The following is a 19,402-nucleotide window of genomic DNA, read 5'->3' as shown; positions in this document are numbered from 1 at the left end:
ACACAATAAACGGTTGGGAACTGGAGAGTGCGGTAGAACAGAGGGATCTGGGAATACAGATACATAATTCCCTGAAACTGGCAGTTTTGGTCACCTAACCACAGGAAAGATATGAATAAGATAGAAAGAATGCAGAGAGGATTTACTAGGATGTTACCCGGACTTCAGGAACTGAGTTACAGGGAAAGGTTAAACAGGTTAGAACTTTATTCCCTGGAGCGTAGAAGAATGAGGGGAGATTTGAGAGGTATTTAACATTGAGGGGGATAGACATTTAGGTTAGGTGAGGTACAGACCAGAGGACATGGGTTAAGGGTGAAAGGGGAAAAGTTTAGGGGGAACTTGAGGAGGAACTTCTTCACACAGAGAGTGGTGGGGGTGTGGAACGAGCTGCCAGCTGAGATGGCGAATGCTGGCTCAATTTTAACATTTAAGAAGAATTTGGACAGGTACATGGATGGGAGAGGTGTGGAGGGCTATGGGCTGGGTGCAAGTTAATGGGACTAGGCAAAGAGATGGTTTGGCACAGACAAGAGGGGCCAAGGTAGCCCGTTTCTGTGCTGTAATGGTTCTATGGCTGGCTTCTTTTGAGGTAGAAGAAGGTATAGACTGGGGGTGTGTATGATGGTCTGAACTGCATTCACAAGGTGATGAGTCAACATATAGGAGGGAGACTGAAAAATTATCTGAAGGATGCACCAACAACAACCTCACACTGAATGTCACCAAAACTAAGGAGCTGATTGTTGACATCAGGAAGGGAAAATCAGAGATGGGGATCAGAGGTGGAGAGGGTGAGCACATTTAATTTCTTGGAAGTCACTATCTCAGAGGCTCTTTCCTGGACCCAATGCAGTAATGACATCGTGACGAAAGCACGTCAGTGCCTTTACTTTCTCAGAATTTTGCAGTGTTTGACACTGGAAACCCTGGCAAATTTGTCCAGAGGTGTGGTGGAAAGTGTGCTGACCGGCTGCATCACGGTCTTGTTTGGGGACACCAATATCCCTGAGTGTAAAGCCTTTTAAAAGGTAATAGACACAGTCCATGGACATCACAGGCAAAACCCTCCCCACCATCGAGAACATCTACAGGGAACGCTGCCGTGGGAGAGCAGCAGCGATCATCAAGGATCCCCACCACCCAGCACATGCTCTGTTCCCGCTGTTGCCATCAGGAAAGAGGTGTCGGTGCCACAAGATTCACACCCACCAAGTTCAGGAACAGCTGCTCCCCCTCCACCATCAGACTCCTCAATGACAAACTCAATCAGGGACTCATTTAAGGACTCTCACTTGTGCATTTTACTGATTTTCTTGCTCTCCCTGTATTCCACAGTTAGTTTACATTCATTATCTGTTTAAAGTTCTTATTTGTTTACATGGTTATGCTACGTACATTTTATTTTTTGACTACCAATAAATAGTAATTCTGCCGCGCCCGCAGGAAAAAAGAATCTCAAGATTGTATGTGATGCCATCAATGTACTCTTGACCAGGAATCGGAAACCCTCCACAGTTTCTTGTGGCCTTGGGCATAACAACTCCTCTAGCCTGATGTGATGCGTTCAATGGTGTGTTTGCAGAAATTCAAGATTGTAGGTGACATGCCAAATTTTCTCAGGTCTGGCCATGGTTGCTCTGGAGCTGATCGTGTCAGAGGCTTGGTTCTGGAGCTCGTGTTCACAATAGCTCAAACAGGAGTCTGAGACTGCGAAAACACTGGAGGTGAATCCATGGGCAATCAGTGACTCTGAATAGGCTCTTTTTATTTTTTTTTTGCTACTCCAATCTGTTCATTGCCAAAAGCATCTCGCTGTTTTTACTTTTTTTAAAAAAATCACTGCTTCCAGCAATATTTACCTGTTAGTTTAAATTGGTATCTTTCTGCCAGTAGTTTAATCATCATGTTATTGCCTGATTAGTGAAGTTTTCCTCTGCAAGCAGTCAAGCAGGCTAGCTCTAACAATCATTCAGCCATATAGAGTAGGAAAGTAAGATTTGTAGAGTATAGACTTACAATGGGAGGTGGGAGGGGAGAATAAAGATCAATTAGCCCCAAACAAGGGCAGCGTTGTTCTGGGGTTCATTCAAGAGCCTGTTGGTGTGTGCTTCTACAGTCGTGAACCTTCTCCACAATGGGAAGAGGAGGGAAGTGAGTGTGTTTGATGTGTAATTGGCCTTTCAGTATGCTGGCTGTTTTTCTGGGGGAGGGTAGCTTGCGAGACGTCCAAAGTTGCATTCTTGGGGACACCCTTCCGTAACTTCCAATGTTGAGATTTTCTCAAACTTGCAACATTTAGAGGGTATTTCTTTTGCCTCTTTCTTAAGTAGCCAGGCCTTTAGTTTTAAACATAAGCTTCACGTGACGGTTCACGGGCAGCACGGTTCATGCCACGATGTTACAGCGCCAACAACCCGGGTTCCAATCTGACGCTGTCTACGGAGCTTGTACGTTCTCCCCATGTCTGTCTGTGTGGGATTCCTCCAACCCTTCAAAACATATGGGGGTTGTAGGTCATTTGGGTGTAATTGGGCAGCGCAGGCTTAAAGGCTGGAAGGGACATTACCGTGCTCTATGTCTAATCCTACGTTTTAAAACTTCATTAAATACAAATTACGTCTTTGCAGCCCTAGTAAGGTGATCCACCGATTCTGGGTATTGGTCAAAACTGCTTCCAGCAAATTAGCATTATATCAGTGGTTCTCAACCTTTTTCTTTCCACTCACATCCCTAGGCCATCAGTGCTCTGTGATTAGTAAGGGATTGCTTAAGGTGGGATGTGGGTGGGAAGGGAAGGTTGAGAATCACTGCTCTCGACCCAATTGTTACTGAAATATTTTGTGAGAAAAATGGTCATTGGCCCATTTCCTTTGGAGTTCTGAAACCGTGCACAGAACGAGTCCAAGAGGGACGATTAAAACAGGGGTTTTCAAACTTTTTCTTTCCACTCACATCCCACCTTAAGCAACCCCTTACTAATCACAGAACACATATGGCATAGGGAATACTTAAAGTGGGATGCGAATGGAAAGAAAAAGGTTGAGAATCACTGCTCTCGACCCAATTGTTACTGAAATATTTTGTGAGAAAAATGGTCATTGGCCCATTTCCTTTGGAGTTCTGAAACCGTGCACAGAACGAGTCCAAGAGGGATGATTAAAACAGGGGTTTTCAAACTTTTTCTTTCCACCCACATCCCACCTTAAGCAACCCCTTACTAATCACAGAACACGTATGGCACAGGGAATACTTAAAGTGGGATGCGAATGGAAAGAAAAAGGTTGAGAACCACTGTGATGGAACCTCGAATGCTGCATCACATTGCAGGCCCTTCGGCCCACGATGTTGTGCCAACATATGTGAACCTACTCCACAACAATCTTATTTCCCTCCTTCACACCCTTAACCCCCTTGTTCGCAGTATTCTAATGTGGATGCTACCTCACCAATGCCCTGTCTAACTGGGGCATTTTATACCTTTGGCTTTCTTCTCAAACAATAACATTTATCATTTTTCTATTTGTATAGTTTTGTGAATTGTTTCATTAGACAACCAGATATGTGCATTTCCGAACTCTGCAATCTCTTGCAATTTTGCTTGTGTGCATTTTTTATTCTTTGTGGCAAAAAGAACAATTTTGCATTTTTCCTTGTTATACTCAGTTTTCCAAATCTTTCCTGATTCATTTAACATTGTTTTACTGTCTCCTTGTTCTTGCTGATTGACACATTTGTTACTAATGTGACATCAGCAAATCTAGCTCCTACACACTAGTCGTGTTGTTTTAATGTTTGTGATGCATACATGACGTGCAGCTTATTGTTCGAGTAAAATAAAAACCCTTTGATTCCTGATAGCCAATCAATTTTTTTACCCATCCCAGAAGGTTGATCCTAAAGGGTTTTTTAATTTTCCATAAAAATGATGATGTGATCTTGAGCCTGGAAAATTTATCCAGTCTTCAGTGGGGTCAGTAGTGGAGAGGGTCAAGAACATGAAATTCCTGTGTGTCCTGGAGCATTCATGTCGATGCATCCTCAACTCTGCAAAACAAAGCTTTCCCCTGATGTCTTCCCTCACCTTTCCTTCCCTCACTTTGTACAGATTTCATCTGGTATTTCCTACACCCTGGGAAAAAGATGCTGACTGTCTATCTTATCTATGTTCTCATAATCTTGTAGAACTCTATTGAGTCATCTCTCACCCTTTGCTCCAAAAGCATCCATTGTAAAAATGATTAAAGCATTAGTAAAAGGACTTCAAAAGGCCTTGGGTCTCTCACAAGACCAGAAACTTCACAGGCTCTGACCTATCCACTGCAGAAATACAGTATTCGTGGGGCACTGCCTCAAGAAAGCAGCCAATACTATGAAGGACCCCATCTTCCTGGTCACAACCTCTTCTCACTGTTCTCTTCGGGGAGAAGGTACAGAAGCCTGAAGACCAGCACATCTAGGTTCAAGAACCGTTTCTTTCCAACAGCCATCAGGCTCTTGAACCTTCCCTTATTACGCTAATTAAAGACTGCTCTGACACCACAAAATGACTCTGCATTTTTTTTTCTTGCACTCGGACTTAACGTGACTGCTTTTGTATTTATTGTCTTTCTATTCAATTAACTATTATTGTTTTCAACCCCCCCCCCCCCCCCCGTACTTGTTTGGCTGCAGCAACTAAGCTAAGAACGGGCAGTGTAACACTGTTACAGCACTAAGGACCTGGGTTTGAATCTGGCGCTGTCGAGGGAATCTGTACATTCTCCCCGTGTCTGCATTGGATTCCTATGGGCGCTCCAGTGTCCTCCTACCCTTTGGTGTAATTGGGCAGCACAAGTTTGTGGGCCGGAAGGGCCTGTTACTGTGCCTTGCGTCTAACTATCATTTCAATTTCATTAGTACATTATACAATGTATATGACAATAAGCTCAGCATTTCTGCTCATCCCAAATGGTCTTGAGATCACAGTTCACTGCTACTGCTTTTAGCAGGCATAGAGAACCTTACATCAAGGGATATTGGGAATCTGGTTGGGAAGAAGAGAGAGGTGTATAACATGGCGCAAATGTGGTCCTTGAGGAGTATAAAAAATGCAAGAAAAACCTCGAGAAATCTGGAAAGCTAAAAGAAGACATGAGGTTGCTTTGGCAGACAATGTGAAGGAAAATCCTAAGGGACTCTGCACGCACAGTTGGTGTAACGGTTAATGCAAGGCCTTTACAGTGGGGTTCGAATCCCGCGCTGTCTATAAGGGGTTTGTATGATCTCCCTGTGTCTGCGTGGGTTTTGCCTGGGGGCTCTGGTTTCCTCCCAACGCTCAAAATGCATCGGGGGTGTAGGTTAATTGGGTATAAGTTGGGCGGAATGGGCTTGTAGCCTGAAATGGCCTGTGACCGTGCTGTTTGTGTAAATTAAAATTAACTGTCGGGCTTGTGTGATCTAATTACCCTGGACATGTTATATTGTAGCTTCCTGGATCTCACCCGACGGGAGTACTGTTTTGTAGGTCTGAATTCAGACACACTGGATAAGGGTAGCAAATTTTTTTTTTTAAATTCAATCAAGTATACTTTTGTGCTTTTGTTTACCTTTTATATAGTACCCATCCAGCTTCAGCAAGTAAGAATTTGTACAGGACAATAAGCTCATTATCAAATTTCTTCTTGAAGGCCATACATGAAGTAAATGGCATTTTTGTTGCTCCTAGTTTCATGGGTACATCAGTAATGCTTGTTTACTGACTTAAATGTGAATTCCGTGGTTTCATTGTCTATCTGGATTATTGTTCCCGACCTAATTTCACAGTTCAGAAGCCATTGGAAAACTTGGCCCAATGATCTCGATAAAGGAGCGTATCTCATGTAAACGTTTTGTCCTGCAGCGAAGTTTACCTGCCTTACGGAAGCTGATGCCAAACTCCCAGGCCTTCATTCAGCAGTGCCTACAGAAACCTGCTGCTCCAGCTACAACCTTGGCGGCTGTGCCTGGGGTATCCAGGCCAGCCAACCTTGGGCAGCCTGCGAGGACGGTCACGGTGACAAGTGCTGCACAGCAGGCAAAGCCCCTGCAGGCCACGGCACAGATGGTACGTATTACCCACTCAGCTATAGTAGGGAAGGCTATTTATAAATCACAGTAAACCAGCAAGATAATACACAGCTGAAAATTTCCTACCTTTTCAAGGTAATTAACTGAAGAAGTGAGATGGAAATTTTAATATGTGATCTGAAATGTGTTATTTAATTTTTAAAAATCTGAAAGCAGATTTGTTAGTAATTTTAAAAGGGAATGAGAAATACATATGCCAGTTTCTTGCATAGAGAGCAGTGAGGGGGAAGAGTGAAGGTAGTTGGCTTGCTTCACAGAGCTGTCAATACACAAAATTGCTGGAGGTCCCGCGACGTCCTTAGGAAGCAAAGATATAGCAAAGGGCGACACTAAGCGTAGCAGTATAGCAAGGCTGTTAGAGCGCCAGCAACCGGGGTGCGAATCCCGCGCTGTCTGTAAGGAGTTTGTACGTTCTCCCTGTGTCTGCGTGGGTTTTCCCCGGGGGCTCCGGTTTCCTCCCACCCTTCAAAAATGTACGGAGGTTGTGGGTTATTTGGGCAGCACTGGCTCGTGGACTGGAAGGGCCTGTTACTGTGCTGTCTGACTAAATGTGAAAACCTAAAATAAAAAATAAAAGTCTAACCAATGTTTTGGGCCTGAGCCCTTCATCAAGGTATATTCATCAAAGAGCTCTGGCCCGAAACGTTGGTTATACAGAAACAACTCTGATTTTTATCCAAAATGGTTGGGTCTGAGCCTATTTCGAAAACGATATTTTCAGAGAACTGGTCATTTTTTTAAAAAAACCGCCCAGTAGTAGCAACATAAAATCATTTGTAGCAGTGTTCAAATAACAATAAGCAACAAGGGAAGCCTTTTAAAGTATGAAATAATGTTTAATTCTCACCAAAAAACAACCTGAACAAAATAAGATAAATCCAACACCAAAAACTCAAAATTCTGCTCAGAGGATTTTCCAAAACTCCAACCTTTTTCCCACCTGTGACGTCAGTTCGTTTCCAAAAAAAAAACATTCAGATCATTTGATGATTTCTGATTGTTTCAGATATCCTCATTCATCCAAAATTTTTCGGCGGTGAAATTTTGGTTTCAAAATTCTTCTGAAATCCTCAATTATCGGGAAAAAAAAAATTTCAGAGTCAAACAGACGTAACTTTAGGGTCCAAAAAAATTTGGGGTAACTGAGGATTTTGGATAGTCGGAGTTCTACGGTATATCCTTGCCTCATTTGGATGCTGTGGGACCTGCTGAGATTCTCCAGCATTTCTATGTACTTACTGCAGCAGGCCATAATGTCTGCAGACTTCTTTCACTCAAAAGATCTGTTATGAAGAGGCAATTACATCAGGTGTGATCTTGGGACAGAGCTGTCTTGAAGGGCTGAGTAGCCAATTCATGCTCTGAACTTGTATGTTCAGCTCCTTGACCAAATTCTTCTCTGGGGAAATGATATTGACCAGGTCATTGTTTAAGATGAAAATACATGAAATAAAGCAGGGAGTAATGACAGTCTTTCACCTTGGTCCACTTCTATGCATGACTTGATGCTTTCAATATAAAATTCATCAGTCTCTGCCTTGAGAATGTCTTGCTGGTGGAAAATCCCAAAGGTTTCCTCCTTTTTGGTTTAGATATTTTTCTTAACCATATAACCATATCTTTCTTTTTTTTTCTTTGGCTTGGCTTCGCGGACGAAGATTTATGGAGGGGGTAAAAAGTCCACGTCAGCTGCAGGCTCGTTTGTGGCTGACCAGTCCGATGCGGGACAGGCAGACACGATTGCAGCGGTTGCAAGGGAAAATTGGTTGGTTGGGGTTGGGTGTTGGGTTTTTCCTCCTTTGCCTTTTGTCAGTGAGGTGGGCTCTGCGGTCTTCTTCAAAGGAGGTTGCTGCCCGCCAAACTGTGAGGCGCCAAGATGCACGGTTTGAGGCGTTATCAGCCCACTGGCGGTGGTCAATGTGGCAGGCACCAAGAGATTTCTTTAGGCAGTCCTTGTACCTTTTCTTTGGTGCACCTCTGTCACGGTGGCCAGTGGAGAGCTCGCCATATAATACGATCTTGGGAAGGCCAGATAACCACTTACAGCACAGAACAGGCCAGTTCGGCCCTACTAGTCCATGCCGTAACAAATCTCTCTCTTCTGTAGCCAAACTATTTGAGACACTGATAGCCCAAGTGTAGAAAATGTTGTCCCTGTATCTCTCCTGCAAGAATTTTGTATAAATTAGGAAATCATTACTCATTCCAAAGTATAACCCCTATCAACTTAATTTCTTCATAGAACACAACAGCACAGAACAGTCCCTTCGGCCCACTATGTTGTGCCAACTTACATAAACCTACACAAAAATCTAAACTCCCTACCTCATAACCCTCTATTTCTTTCATTCACGTGCCTGACTAAGGATCTCTATTGCACCAGACTCTAGCACCACCCCCACCAACCCATAATCAGCGTGATGACCCTTTGATACCCTCCCTCAGCAGCGTACATCCTCTGGTCAGAAGACCAGGTTGGCATCTCAAGTGTAGTCTCAACATAACTGCTATAAGACTGTGCCCATTCCATTTGCCCTTTCAAGTAGCAGCTTGCCTCTCCTATGCTTTTTGTTCAGGGGAGCAACTTGCTGGGCTATTTCAACAGGTTGTTCAGTGTCAACCACATATACACTGGGTGAAGGTGCTTGTTCGCAGGATGTTGTGAAGTGGGTTGATTTGGTATCCTTCCCCAATGACAAAAATGAATCAAGTAGAGGCATGGTTAACGCTGTTACAGCACCAGAAACCCAGGTTCAAATTTGGCGCTGTCTCGAAGGGGTTTGCACATTCTCCGTGTGCACATTGCTCCCGTTTCCTCCCCCATTCTGAAGAAGCAGACTCGATGGGCTGAATGGCCAATTTTGCTCCCTTGTCTGGTTTTATGGATGTATGGGGTGAATAGGTTAATTGGATACATGGGGGTATTGAGGTGGCATGAGCTTGAGGGCTGGGAGTGCCCTGTTGCAATGCTGTATCACTAAATAAAAAATAATTTGAAGATTGTAGTGGTAATAAAAGGGACGAAAGATCTGAATGTATTAATCCCGTGTAATAGAAGGAAATTTAAATTAAATAAATAGGAATTCAAAGGTTTGTAATGGTATTGCTGGCAAGAAAACTACCAGATTCTTATTAAAAAAATGTTAATGCCTTTGAACTCATTTGCCTGATCCCATGTCCACATCTCTGAACTGACAATTGAACTCTGAAGTGATCAAGCAAACTACCTGGCACTGAGCCAATATTGTAATCCACCCTCATAGCCTGTTGGGAGCATGTTCAGTAGGTCTACAGCAGTGGTTCCCAACCTTTTACTTTCCACTCACATACCACTTTAAGTATTCCCTATGCCATAAGTGTTCTGTGATTAATAAGGGATTGCTTAAGGTGGGATGTGTGTAGGAAGGGAAGGTTGAGAATCACTGCTCTAGACCCAATTATTACTGAAATATTTTGCTTGAGAAAAATGGTCTTTGGCCCATTTCCTTTGGAGTTCTGAAATCGTGCACATAACGAGTCAATGAGGGATGATTAAAACAGTGGTTTACAAACTTTTTCTTTCCACCCACATCTCACCTTAAGCAATCCCTTATTAATCACAGAACACTTATGGCATAGGGAATGCTTAAAGTGGTATGTGAGTGGAAAGTAAAAGGTTGGGAACCTCTGGTCTACAGGGAAAAGGCTTGCCATCTCCTCAAATGCAAATAGGGCGGGAAATTAAATGTTATCCTTTGCATCCCAATAAGAGGTGAACTAGAGAAGGTTCACGAGAATGTTGACAGGATTTCAGGGTCTGAGTTACAGGGAAAGGTTGTGCAGACTGGGGCTTTTTTCTCTGGAGCGTAGAAGATTGAGAGGGGACTTGATAGAGGTGTTTAAGGGGATGTGGAATGAGCTTCCGGCAGATGTGGTCGAGGCGGGATCATTGGTTACATTTAAGGAAAGACTGGTTCGTTACATGGATAGGAGGGGACTAGAGGGGTATGGACCGGGTGCTGGTCAGTGGGACTAGGACGGTGGGGATTTGCTACGGCATGGACTAGTAGGGCCGAACTGGCCTGTTCTGTGCTGTAAGTGGTTATATGGTTAACAGAGCTTAATGCTAGATTATGTAAGGGGGCACGTTGGTAGGTGCCTGGAATGTGGGGTGTGGGAGAAGCAGATATGATAGCAAAGCATTTGGACAGATATGGAAATGGACGGGAGTTGGAGGGGCCAGGGAGTAGCTAGATTCCATCACGGTTGGCTTAGACATGATGGCCTAAAGAGGCTGTTCCTGTGCTGCACTGCTCTGTCAGTAGAGGTAAATTTGAATCCTGGTCTGTCCAGGATGCTATGCATCCAATCCTGAGAATGAATCTATCATTAATAAATTTTGATGTGAGATTTTACATTTAATATTGGGGGAAAACTGGCCATTGATCTTGTTACTGAAACAAGGACAGTGTTGGGTACCTCTATGATTCAGGCTTCCGAAAGGGAAGCCAGGGTTTGCAGCATTGTATTGCCATCCACCATTGTGTCCTCCACTTGCCTCCCTCTATTGGTCATGATTCTATCTATTTGCAGGTAGTCCAGCAGTCTGGAGCCATTAGCAAACCACAAGAAAGCTTGCTGCCAAGGTTCCAAACAGTGACTTTGCAAAGACCTCTAAACCACATCACTGTTCCTGCTTCGCAAATCCAGGTCAAAGCAGTCATCGGAGGTAAGGAAGTTGCAGAATTTTTTCGGTAATACTTTACCATAGAGTGTTGTGTGGGGGGCTATTGGTGATGTTAGAGTAAGTCATGTGGAGAGTTTCCTGTCAACTTCATATAGTACAGATACGAACAAGATTGAAAGAGTAGAGGAGATTTACCAGGCTGTTGCCGAGACTTAAGGAACTGAGTTATGAAAAAGGTTAGAACTTTATTCCCTTGAATATCGAAGAATGAGGGAAGATTTGATAGAGGTATACAAAAGTATGAGGAGAATAGATTGAGTAAATGAAGCAGGCTTTTCCCACTGAGGTGAGACAAGAACTAGAAGACACGGGTTCAGGGTGAAAGGGGAAATATTTAAAGCAGTGATTCTCAACCTTTTTACTTTCCACTCACATACCACTTTAAGTATTCCCCATGCCATAGCTGCTCTGTGATTAGTAAGGGATTGTTAAGGTGGTATGTGATGAAAAAGTTTAAAAACCACTGTTTTAATTGTCTCTAATTGACTCGTTCTGTGCACGGTTTCAGAACTCCAAAGGAAATGGGCCAATGACCATTTTTCTCAAGCAAAATATTTCAGTAACAATTGGGAGTAGAGCAGTGATTCTCAACCTTCCCTTCCCACCCACATCCCACCTTAAGCAATCCCTTACTGATCACAGAGCCCCAATTGGAGAGGAATTACTTAAAGTGGGATGTGAGTGGGAAGAAAAAGGTTGAGAACCACTGGTTTAAAGGGAAAACTGGGGGGAACTTCTTCATGCAAAGAGTGGTGGGAGTGTGGATTGAGGTGCCCATTGAAGTGGCGAATGCAGGATCAATTTTGACGAAAATGTGGACAAGTCTATGGATGGGAGAGACATGTTCCAGGTGCAGATGAGTCGGACAAGGCAAAATAATAGTTTGGCACAGACTAGTGGGGCCAAATGGCCTGTTTCTGTGCTGCTGCACTCTACAGTTATGTGGCTTTTCAACTCGATGAAGAATAGGAGGAAATTGTAATTGAGATTGAATATATGATTGGGTGAAATATGTAACCTGGTTCTTTCAGTCTAAATACCATCAAACATTGAACAGGAGCTGAATATTCAGCCCCTTGTGCCTGCTCTGCCATCAAGGCCATGGTTGATCTTTTGCCTTGACATCACACTAATCCAATATCTCTTGATCCCCTTAATATCCAATTTGTTTTCATTTCCTCTTCTGAATGTAGTCTTCCTCTGACCTTCCACAATCCCACCACAGTTTGCTGCCCCTCACTGTTTGTTGGTCCACTTGAGCTCACTCCATTGACCCCGTCTTGACATACTGGCAATTGCATTGCTCGCGCGAAGAGATGTGTAACTGATGAAAGTAGTTAATTATAATCTTGGATTCTTAATTTAAAAAAACAATTGAACATAGACATAAATTCAGGCGTAGTGCTAACTTCTACGGTAAGCGTGAATGGAACAAAAAACTTTCATATTGTAATAAAGCAGTAAAATCAAGTCTGACCCAATGAACAGAAGAACAAAACAACATGCACAGAAGTACAAAAGAAGCATTTAAGAAAGAGTTCCAATTCTTTCAAAATCCAACCACTTTGTTGCTTTAAATTCCATCCCAGGGCTGACATGGTTGGCGTAGTGGTTAATGCAACTCCTTTACAACAACAGCCATTGGGACTGGGGTTCAAATTCCGTGCTTTCTCCCTGTGTCTATGTGGGTGTTCCTCGGGGGCTCTGGTTTCCTCCCACCGTTTGAAACGTACTGGGGGTTGGGTATAAATTTGGCGGCACGGGCTCGTGGGCCGAAAGGGCCTGTTACCTGCTGTAAAATAATAAATTTAGGAATTCAAGAAAAAATTGTTTCTAATGAGGAATTATTTTTAAACCTCCCATTCACTTAGACTTGAGTTCATAGGACTTTCAGACTTCACTGTTTATGATTTCTTGTGAGTATAAAAGCAGGATGGGTAGTAAAAGATGTGTGAAAATAGTTTGAAATGGGCAGATTGAGATCCAAGCAGGATTGAAAGTGAATCAATAACTTGTGGGGCAAGTGAAGGTGGCAAACATTTTGTGTATGGCAGAAGTGATCTTGGGATCTAAAGATGGTTAAAAATCCTACAGGCCACTGTGGCGCTGTAATACCCCTAAGCTGGCGTTATCTCAGAAGCAGCCAAGATGATGAAGGAAATGTGCAGTTACCAAGAGACGAAGAAACTGCAGATGTTGGAATCTGGGGCAAAATGCAACCTGCTGGAGGAACTCAGCAGGTCGAGCAGCGTCAGATGGAGAGAAGGAATTGCTGACGTTTCAGATCAGAGCCCTTCAAATTGCATAGATTTTTTTGCATCGTTGGGGAATTGAGGGTGATAGGGAAAAGGCAAGTAGGTGGAGTTGAGTCTGCAGCTATTCTCTTCATTAAAAGTGGAGAAGACTTGATTGGCTGCTCCTGTTCTGCTCTTGTTGACCGCTGTGTTCCTCCAGAAGATGTTTCTTGTTTTTTTGCTTTGCTTTTATCCATGGAGCATTGGACAAAACTGGCCTTGTAATGGTCTTCAAAGCATCAGTTTGGCAATGTGATAATTTCAGTCTAGAGAGAACTTGTTTAAACAAATACAGTAAAACCCTGGAATTCAAGCAACTGGGAGCCTCAAGTAACAGGCAAAAAAAAAAACACCGAAAAGTAAATAGATTTTTTTTAAAATGGAAGTTTATAATGAGGGTCACACACAGTTAGTTCATTCGCCGATCACTCAACACGCAACCTCAAGAACCAGAAAGCCCACTTATCCGACAAGTACCGATCCCCGTAGGTGCTGCATACACATTGTGATTGGGATGGACAGAATCTGAGACCTGAAGTTCACATACGTGCTTCTTCGAGCTGAGAAGACATTTTAGAAGAGGAACGCTGTATTCTCTAGCTTTAATAGGGAAGAAATTCAAAAAGGGGTGATGCCTCAATAAACGAGAATGAAGCTGCCTGCTGAGGGATTTTGTGGAGATGGAATTGTTCTCTTTTGGGTATAGATTGGGGAGAGCTGCATTAGAAGTGACAAAGATGTCGGAGGTCCTTTGCTAGTTGCCCTCTTGAAGCAGTACCTCAATTCCACTGAAGAGATCTGTGCTCATGTTGAACTTGGCTGGGTTTGCCACGTTAACCTTCTCTGTTCCTGGTCACTTCAGATTCAAAATGAGGTTGCGATGCAACCAGTCAGTATACTTGCCACATTGCCGTGAAACCTGGAAGACTGCACGCACTGTGATTGTAGTAAAAACACAAATGCTGGAGGAACTCAGCTGGTCTCACAGCGTCCATTAGAGGTAAAGATATAGAACAGACGTTTCAGGCCTGAGCCCTTCTCCAAGGTATGAGTAAAGGCAGGAATGGGCAGGGGGAAGAGTACGGACCAGGCAGACAAAAGGTGTTGGACATGGAGAGAGGAAAGGTGAGAATTGATTGAGGGGCCAGGGGAGGGAAGGTGGGAGAGAGAATTGGCTCTGTGAATGGGGAGGAGTCAGAGGGAAAAGGAAAGGGAGAGAGACAGAGCTAGGGGAAAGGAGACAGAGGGAAAGAGGGAGTGCAAGGGTCTTTTTTTAAAAAGCAGAGAAGTTGATGGTAATGCCATCTGGTTGGGGGGTGCCCAGACGGAATTGAAGGTGTTGATCCTCTAACTTGTGGGTTGGCTCTGTTTGGCTCTGCACCTGTAGAAGTTTGACAGTACACTTCCTCTTATCTGAAATTCCATTAACCAAAATGTTCCATTAACCGGACTTTTTTGGGATGTCGACAAAAATTATCATCCGACTTCCTCAGTACCAGCTGGAAGACAGATGCTGAATGGCTGGGTGTCGGCTCAGAGAAGCAGGCTGGAATCTAGAGCCATCAGTGAGCGACTGGAGGAAGTCGGCAGGTCAGACAGCACATGGGGAGAAATTAAGAGAAATTAGAATGCTGATTGTCTGTGTTTCAGGCAACTCCCTCCCCTCTCTCCCCTTTCTCTTTTCATTTCTTCTTTACCCTCCCCTGAACATTGGTTTACAAACTGCATTCTGCTATCTCCCAGCCGCAAGCAGTTGGAAGAATCCTTTGTCCCAGCGTCATTAAGGAGAGCAGCCTCCCGATTAGGAGTGCCTCAATGTTGTAGGTCCAGGAGAGATCCTCTGCGACTCCTAGAAATGTAAAGGTATGATCCTTTCCACTGATGTCCTGCCAGTGAAGACTGGTGTGTAGTCCCTCGATCTCCCCTTCCCAAAGTCCACAATCAGCTCCATGGCCTTACTGAAGTTGAGAGCAAGATTATTGTTCTGGCCAAAGAAACCAGATTATCATCTCCATCTTGCATTTTGAGTCATTTTTCTGACTTGTTCAGTCAGTAGGGTGTTGTCAGCAAATGAATGGATTGTATTGGAGCTGAGTTTGACTAACCTTCATGAGTATGCAGGGGGGAGATGAGAGCAGGGGACTAAGTTGTCATCCTTGGGGGGGCCCTGAGTTGGTCAGTGAGGAGGATGTGATGTTTCCAACGTGCACCAATTGAAGTCTGCCAATGAGGAAGTTGCGGATGCAGAGGGAGGAATAGAATCCCATATCCAGGAGCTTGATTATATTTTTGCTGGTATGACTATGGTAAAACACTGAGCTTTGTGACTCTTGTGTGATGGGTTGGACAGTAATTGCCGGCATTCCCACTGACCACATGCCTGAGTGAATGGAAGAAAAAAGATGCATGTGCTTTGTGATTTGGAATGGCCTGAGGTTCAAAAGAAAACCTTCCTTTCTATATTCAGGTCCTGCAACCTCGGTGGTTAAAGCACCAACTGTGGAGGGAAAGGGGAATTCAAGCATTCTTATGCCTGTCTCGACAGGTGAAAAGTTGAAAAGGGAAGTTGGAAGCACTTTCAGGTAAAAGCTGTTCATAAACGAGCTAAGAAAATCATTTGTGTCTTTGGTTCCATTTCTACTTTGTTACCCAATGTATCCCTCGTTTACATGAAGTGTTCAGGGGAAGTATTAAAACGTGGCAATAGAGCCCTATTGGCCTAACTCATCCATGCCGACCAAGATGTCTATCTGAACTTGTACCAGTTGTACCAGCTTGTACCAAATCTCAAAACCTTTCCTGTCCACATACCTGGCCCAATGTCTTGTAATTGTTCCAGTCTGACCCACTTCCTCTGGCAGCTCAATCCACATACCCATTGCATACTGTGTAGAAAAAGATTGCACATTGAGTCGCATTTCAAATCTTTTCCCCTCTAGTTTTTCCCACTTGGTTTATACTATCCTATACTGGGGAAAAGACTGTGTCCATTCACCTTGTCTAATCCCCTCACAATAAGCCCAAGCCTCTAGAGCAGGGGTGTCAAACTCAAATTCACAGAGGGCCAAAATTAAAAACTTGGATTAAGTCGAGGGCCGAACTAAATATTAATTGAAAATTTTCAACAACATCTGCATGTTTTCTCTTCTTTCAACATATGTAATGTTAAACTTTTTCTTATTAAAATAAATGTTTAATAATAGTTTTGGATAAACTCTTTCCAGAAGCATTAACAAATGAGAAATAAAATATTCAATAAATAATATTTCTCTACAGAGGATTTGTCAAATGTTGCTAGTGTGCTGTCGAATAGTAAAATCTGAGGGCTATTGAGAATGTGGGAGAATAACATGATTCCTGAAACAATCAAATGGGTGACTGATTGTGGGCATGAACTCTAGCAGGGTTATTTGCCATGCCCTTTTTCCATTGGTACAGATATCCTTTGATTTACACACTTTTCAAGTTTTATGCCTAAAACCATTTTTAACCAGGAATATATTTATCACTGTGACATGAAACTATTGGAAGATCGTTTTATCCTGAGATTAAAGTTCATAATCCTTACTCAGGCCTGTGTGCGGGGGGGGGGGGCGGGGTTTGCGGGCGATCAGATTGGACAACGACAGTGCGGGGGCATCGGCTCTCGCTGCAGGGCGGCATCTCGGCGGATCAGCGGCCCCGTCACCGTGAGTCGTGGATCGGCCTGCGGCAGGGAGGGGGAGTGGGCAACGGTCCTGGCGAGGTCAGGCCCGAGGCCTCCGGTTCCGGGCGCTGGGAAGCGGCCAGGCCAGGCCCCAAAACCAGAGTCCACGGTGAGACTCTACAACGTAAACAGAGGAGGTGGGGGCGATTAGCAGGCTGACGCCAATGCATTCTGGGATTTTTTGTATTACTGTGCATGCGCTATGAACTTTTGAACTTTGGCTTGGCTTCGCGGACGAAGATTTATGGAGGGGGTAAAAAGTCCACGTCAGCTGCAGGCTCGTTTGTGGCTGACCAGTCCGATGCGGGACAGGCAGACACGATTGCAGCGGTTGCAAGGGAAAATTGGTTGGTTGGGGTTGGGTGTTGGGTTTTTCCTCCTTTGCCTTTTGTCAGTGAGGTGGGCTCTGCGGTCTTCTTCAAAGGAGGCTGCTGCCCGCCAAACTGTGAGGCGCCAAGATGCACGGTTTGAGGCGTTACTGTGCATGCGCTATACTGGCGCAGCGGCCAGCAGGCCACCTCTAATACATTTTTGAAATGATCTTGCGGGCCAAATATAATTATATCGCAGGCCAAATTTGGCCCGCGGGCCAGAGTTTGACATGTGTGTTCTAGAGTCTTGTAACTCCAGCCTTCCACTCCTGGTAACATCCTGCACCCTCTAGCATAATGTTATCCTTGCTGTAGCAAGGTGACCAGAACTTTATATAATACACCAAATGTGGTCTCACCAATGTCGTGTATAGCGGTAACACAATGTCCCAGCTCCTGCACTCAATGCCCTGACCAAGGAATGCAAGCATGCTAAATGCTGTCTTCCACACATGTTGCCACTTTCATGCAACTATGTACTTGAACATCAAGGTGTTCCTCAACCCCTTCCAGGAGTCAGTTGTTTATTGTTTCATTACTGCCTTGGTTTGACTTCTGAAAATGTTGCTTTGCACGATTCAAGATTCCTTTATTGTCTGGTAATAGCACAGACATGTAATATTACACAAAATTGCTTTCTGCTTGCCGAAATGGCAGACAATTGACATTAGTGTCGCCCGGTGTCCCTTGCAATAAGAGAGAACGAGAAGCAAAAGAGACTCCCCTCAGAGTCACTGAGTATCCGTGGATTCTCCACCAGCGCTCCCGCAGCCTCTGCAGCCGCACAGGTTCCTGTTCAATTCATCATCGACCCGAGTTCCTCTGACTCAATCAGGAAACCTTCAGTGCCGGAGGCCCTTCTTGCCCTAAGCACCCTCTCCACTCCTGGCTCCGATACCTGATTGTCATGACAGAGTTAAATTCAAATTGAGACATACAGCATGTTAACAGGCCATTTCAGCCCACGAGTCCGTGCTGCCTGATTCACACCCCATTAACCTATGCCCCCGATACATTTTTGAATGGTGGGAGGAAACCAGAGCCCCCGGGGAAAAGGCACACAGACACTGGGAGTACGAACAAACTCCTTACAGACACCACAGGATTCCAACCCCAGTCCGGTCCCGATCGCTGGCACTGTAACCCTAACCCTAATGTGCACTAACCGCTACGCCAACCAGATCTGCTATTTCTTTGACCCATTTTCCCTCTTGATCTGGATCCTGTTGTAATTTTGAATAAGCTTCCTTGCCCTCCACTATACCACCAAATTTGGTGTCATCTGCAACACTAACACACCAACCACCTGGTCACTCTAAGAAGCAAGGCATGATTAATCTGTGAACCCATTGGGATTGTAGTCCTTGAGCCACTTTCTTGCACTTTTTGATAACTCTACAGGCAGAGAATGAAATTGGCCATTCAGCCCATTGGTCTTTATTGTTCCTTGATTGGTTTTATAGTAGTATTTCCCTATTCAAGAACTTGAACCCAATTGACAAGTGGTACAGAAGGCAAAAATTCTTCTGTACTTTTCAGCGATGCCAACAACCTCTGGATTTCTTACTCATCCCTGAAAGTATTGCTGGACCATTTTGAACCGATGGTAATTGGGTCGTAAGTTATATTCTTTTAGCCTGGCTTATGGTTAAAGAATGTCATTTGCTTTCAGTATTAGGTCGCGTGATATCAAGATGGGTTCTGGGTGTGGGTAATGTCCTCTTACTGGAAGTTATGAACTTCAAGGGATCATTAAAAAGTTGCATTAATAGAAGAAGAGTCAAAAAAAATACCGCAGAGCATGTATAAATCTGAAGTAAATGTTGCTGGACTCAGCAGGTCAGACAGGCAACTGTGAAAAAAGACTTTTACTTGTCCAATACACAAAAATGATGGAGAAACTCCGCAGGTCATGCACCTTCTATAGACAGTAAAGGGATATCACCAATGTTTCTGGCCTGAGCCTTTCAGATTTTTCATGAAAGGACATACATGACAACACACACGATTCTTTAACCTGCGGGCCGGGCACAATTACCACTTATTGGTGGTGCAAAAAAATAAAGAACTGTAAACAGATAAAGAATGTAAACAATACTGTAATACAGACAGAATTTAAAAAAAATCAAACTGCGCAACTAAGAGTCCTTGAGTAAGTCCCTGATTGAGTTTGTCGTTGAGGAGTCTGATGTGGAGG

At 44.0% G+C, this 19,402-nt stretch overlaps 1 protein-coding gene across 6 annotated transcripts in view; it reads left to right on the top strand.

Annotated features, from left to right (window-relative positions):
* The window catches only part of LOC138755852 (transcription initiation factor TFIID subunit 4-like), a 161,503-nt gene that overhangs the window by 36,808 nt on the left and 105,293 nt on the right, over nt 1–19,402 (top strand). For 5 of the 6 annotated variants that reach the window (XR_011352589.1, XM_069922576.1, XM_069922574.1 and 2 more), the window contains exons 7-9: nt 5,882–6,085; nt 10,681–10,816; nt 15,596–15,710. Coding sequence is in view for 5 of the 6 variants with exons in the window: in XM_069922576.1 (XP_069778677.1) it covers nt 5,882–6,085; nt 10,681–10,816; nt 15,596–15,710 (455 nt within the window). In the remaining variant the exon portion in view is untranslated. The remainder of the gene's footprint in view (nt 1–5,881; nt 6,086–10,680; nt 10,817–15,595; nt 15,711–19,402) is intronic. The other variant, XM_069922577.1, reaches the window with a different exon arrangement.

This window comes from Narcine bancroftii, chromosome 2 (assembly GCF_036971445.1).
Source record: "Narcine bancroftii isolate sNarBan1 chromosome 2, sNarBan1.hap1, whole genome shotgun sequence".
NCBI classification, from domain to species: domain Eukaryota; kingdom Metazoa; phylum Chordata; class Chondrichthyes; order Torpediniformes; family Narcinidae; genus Narcine; species Narcine bancroftii.
This window is presented reverse-complemented; position numbering and strand designations above follow the sequence as displayed.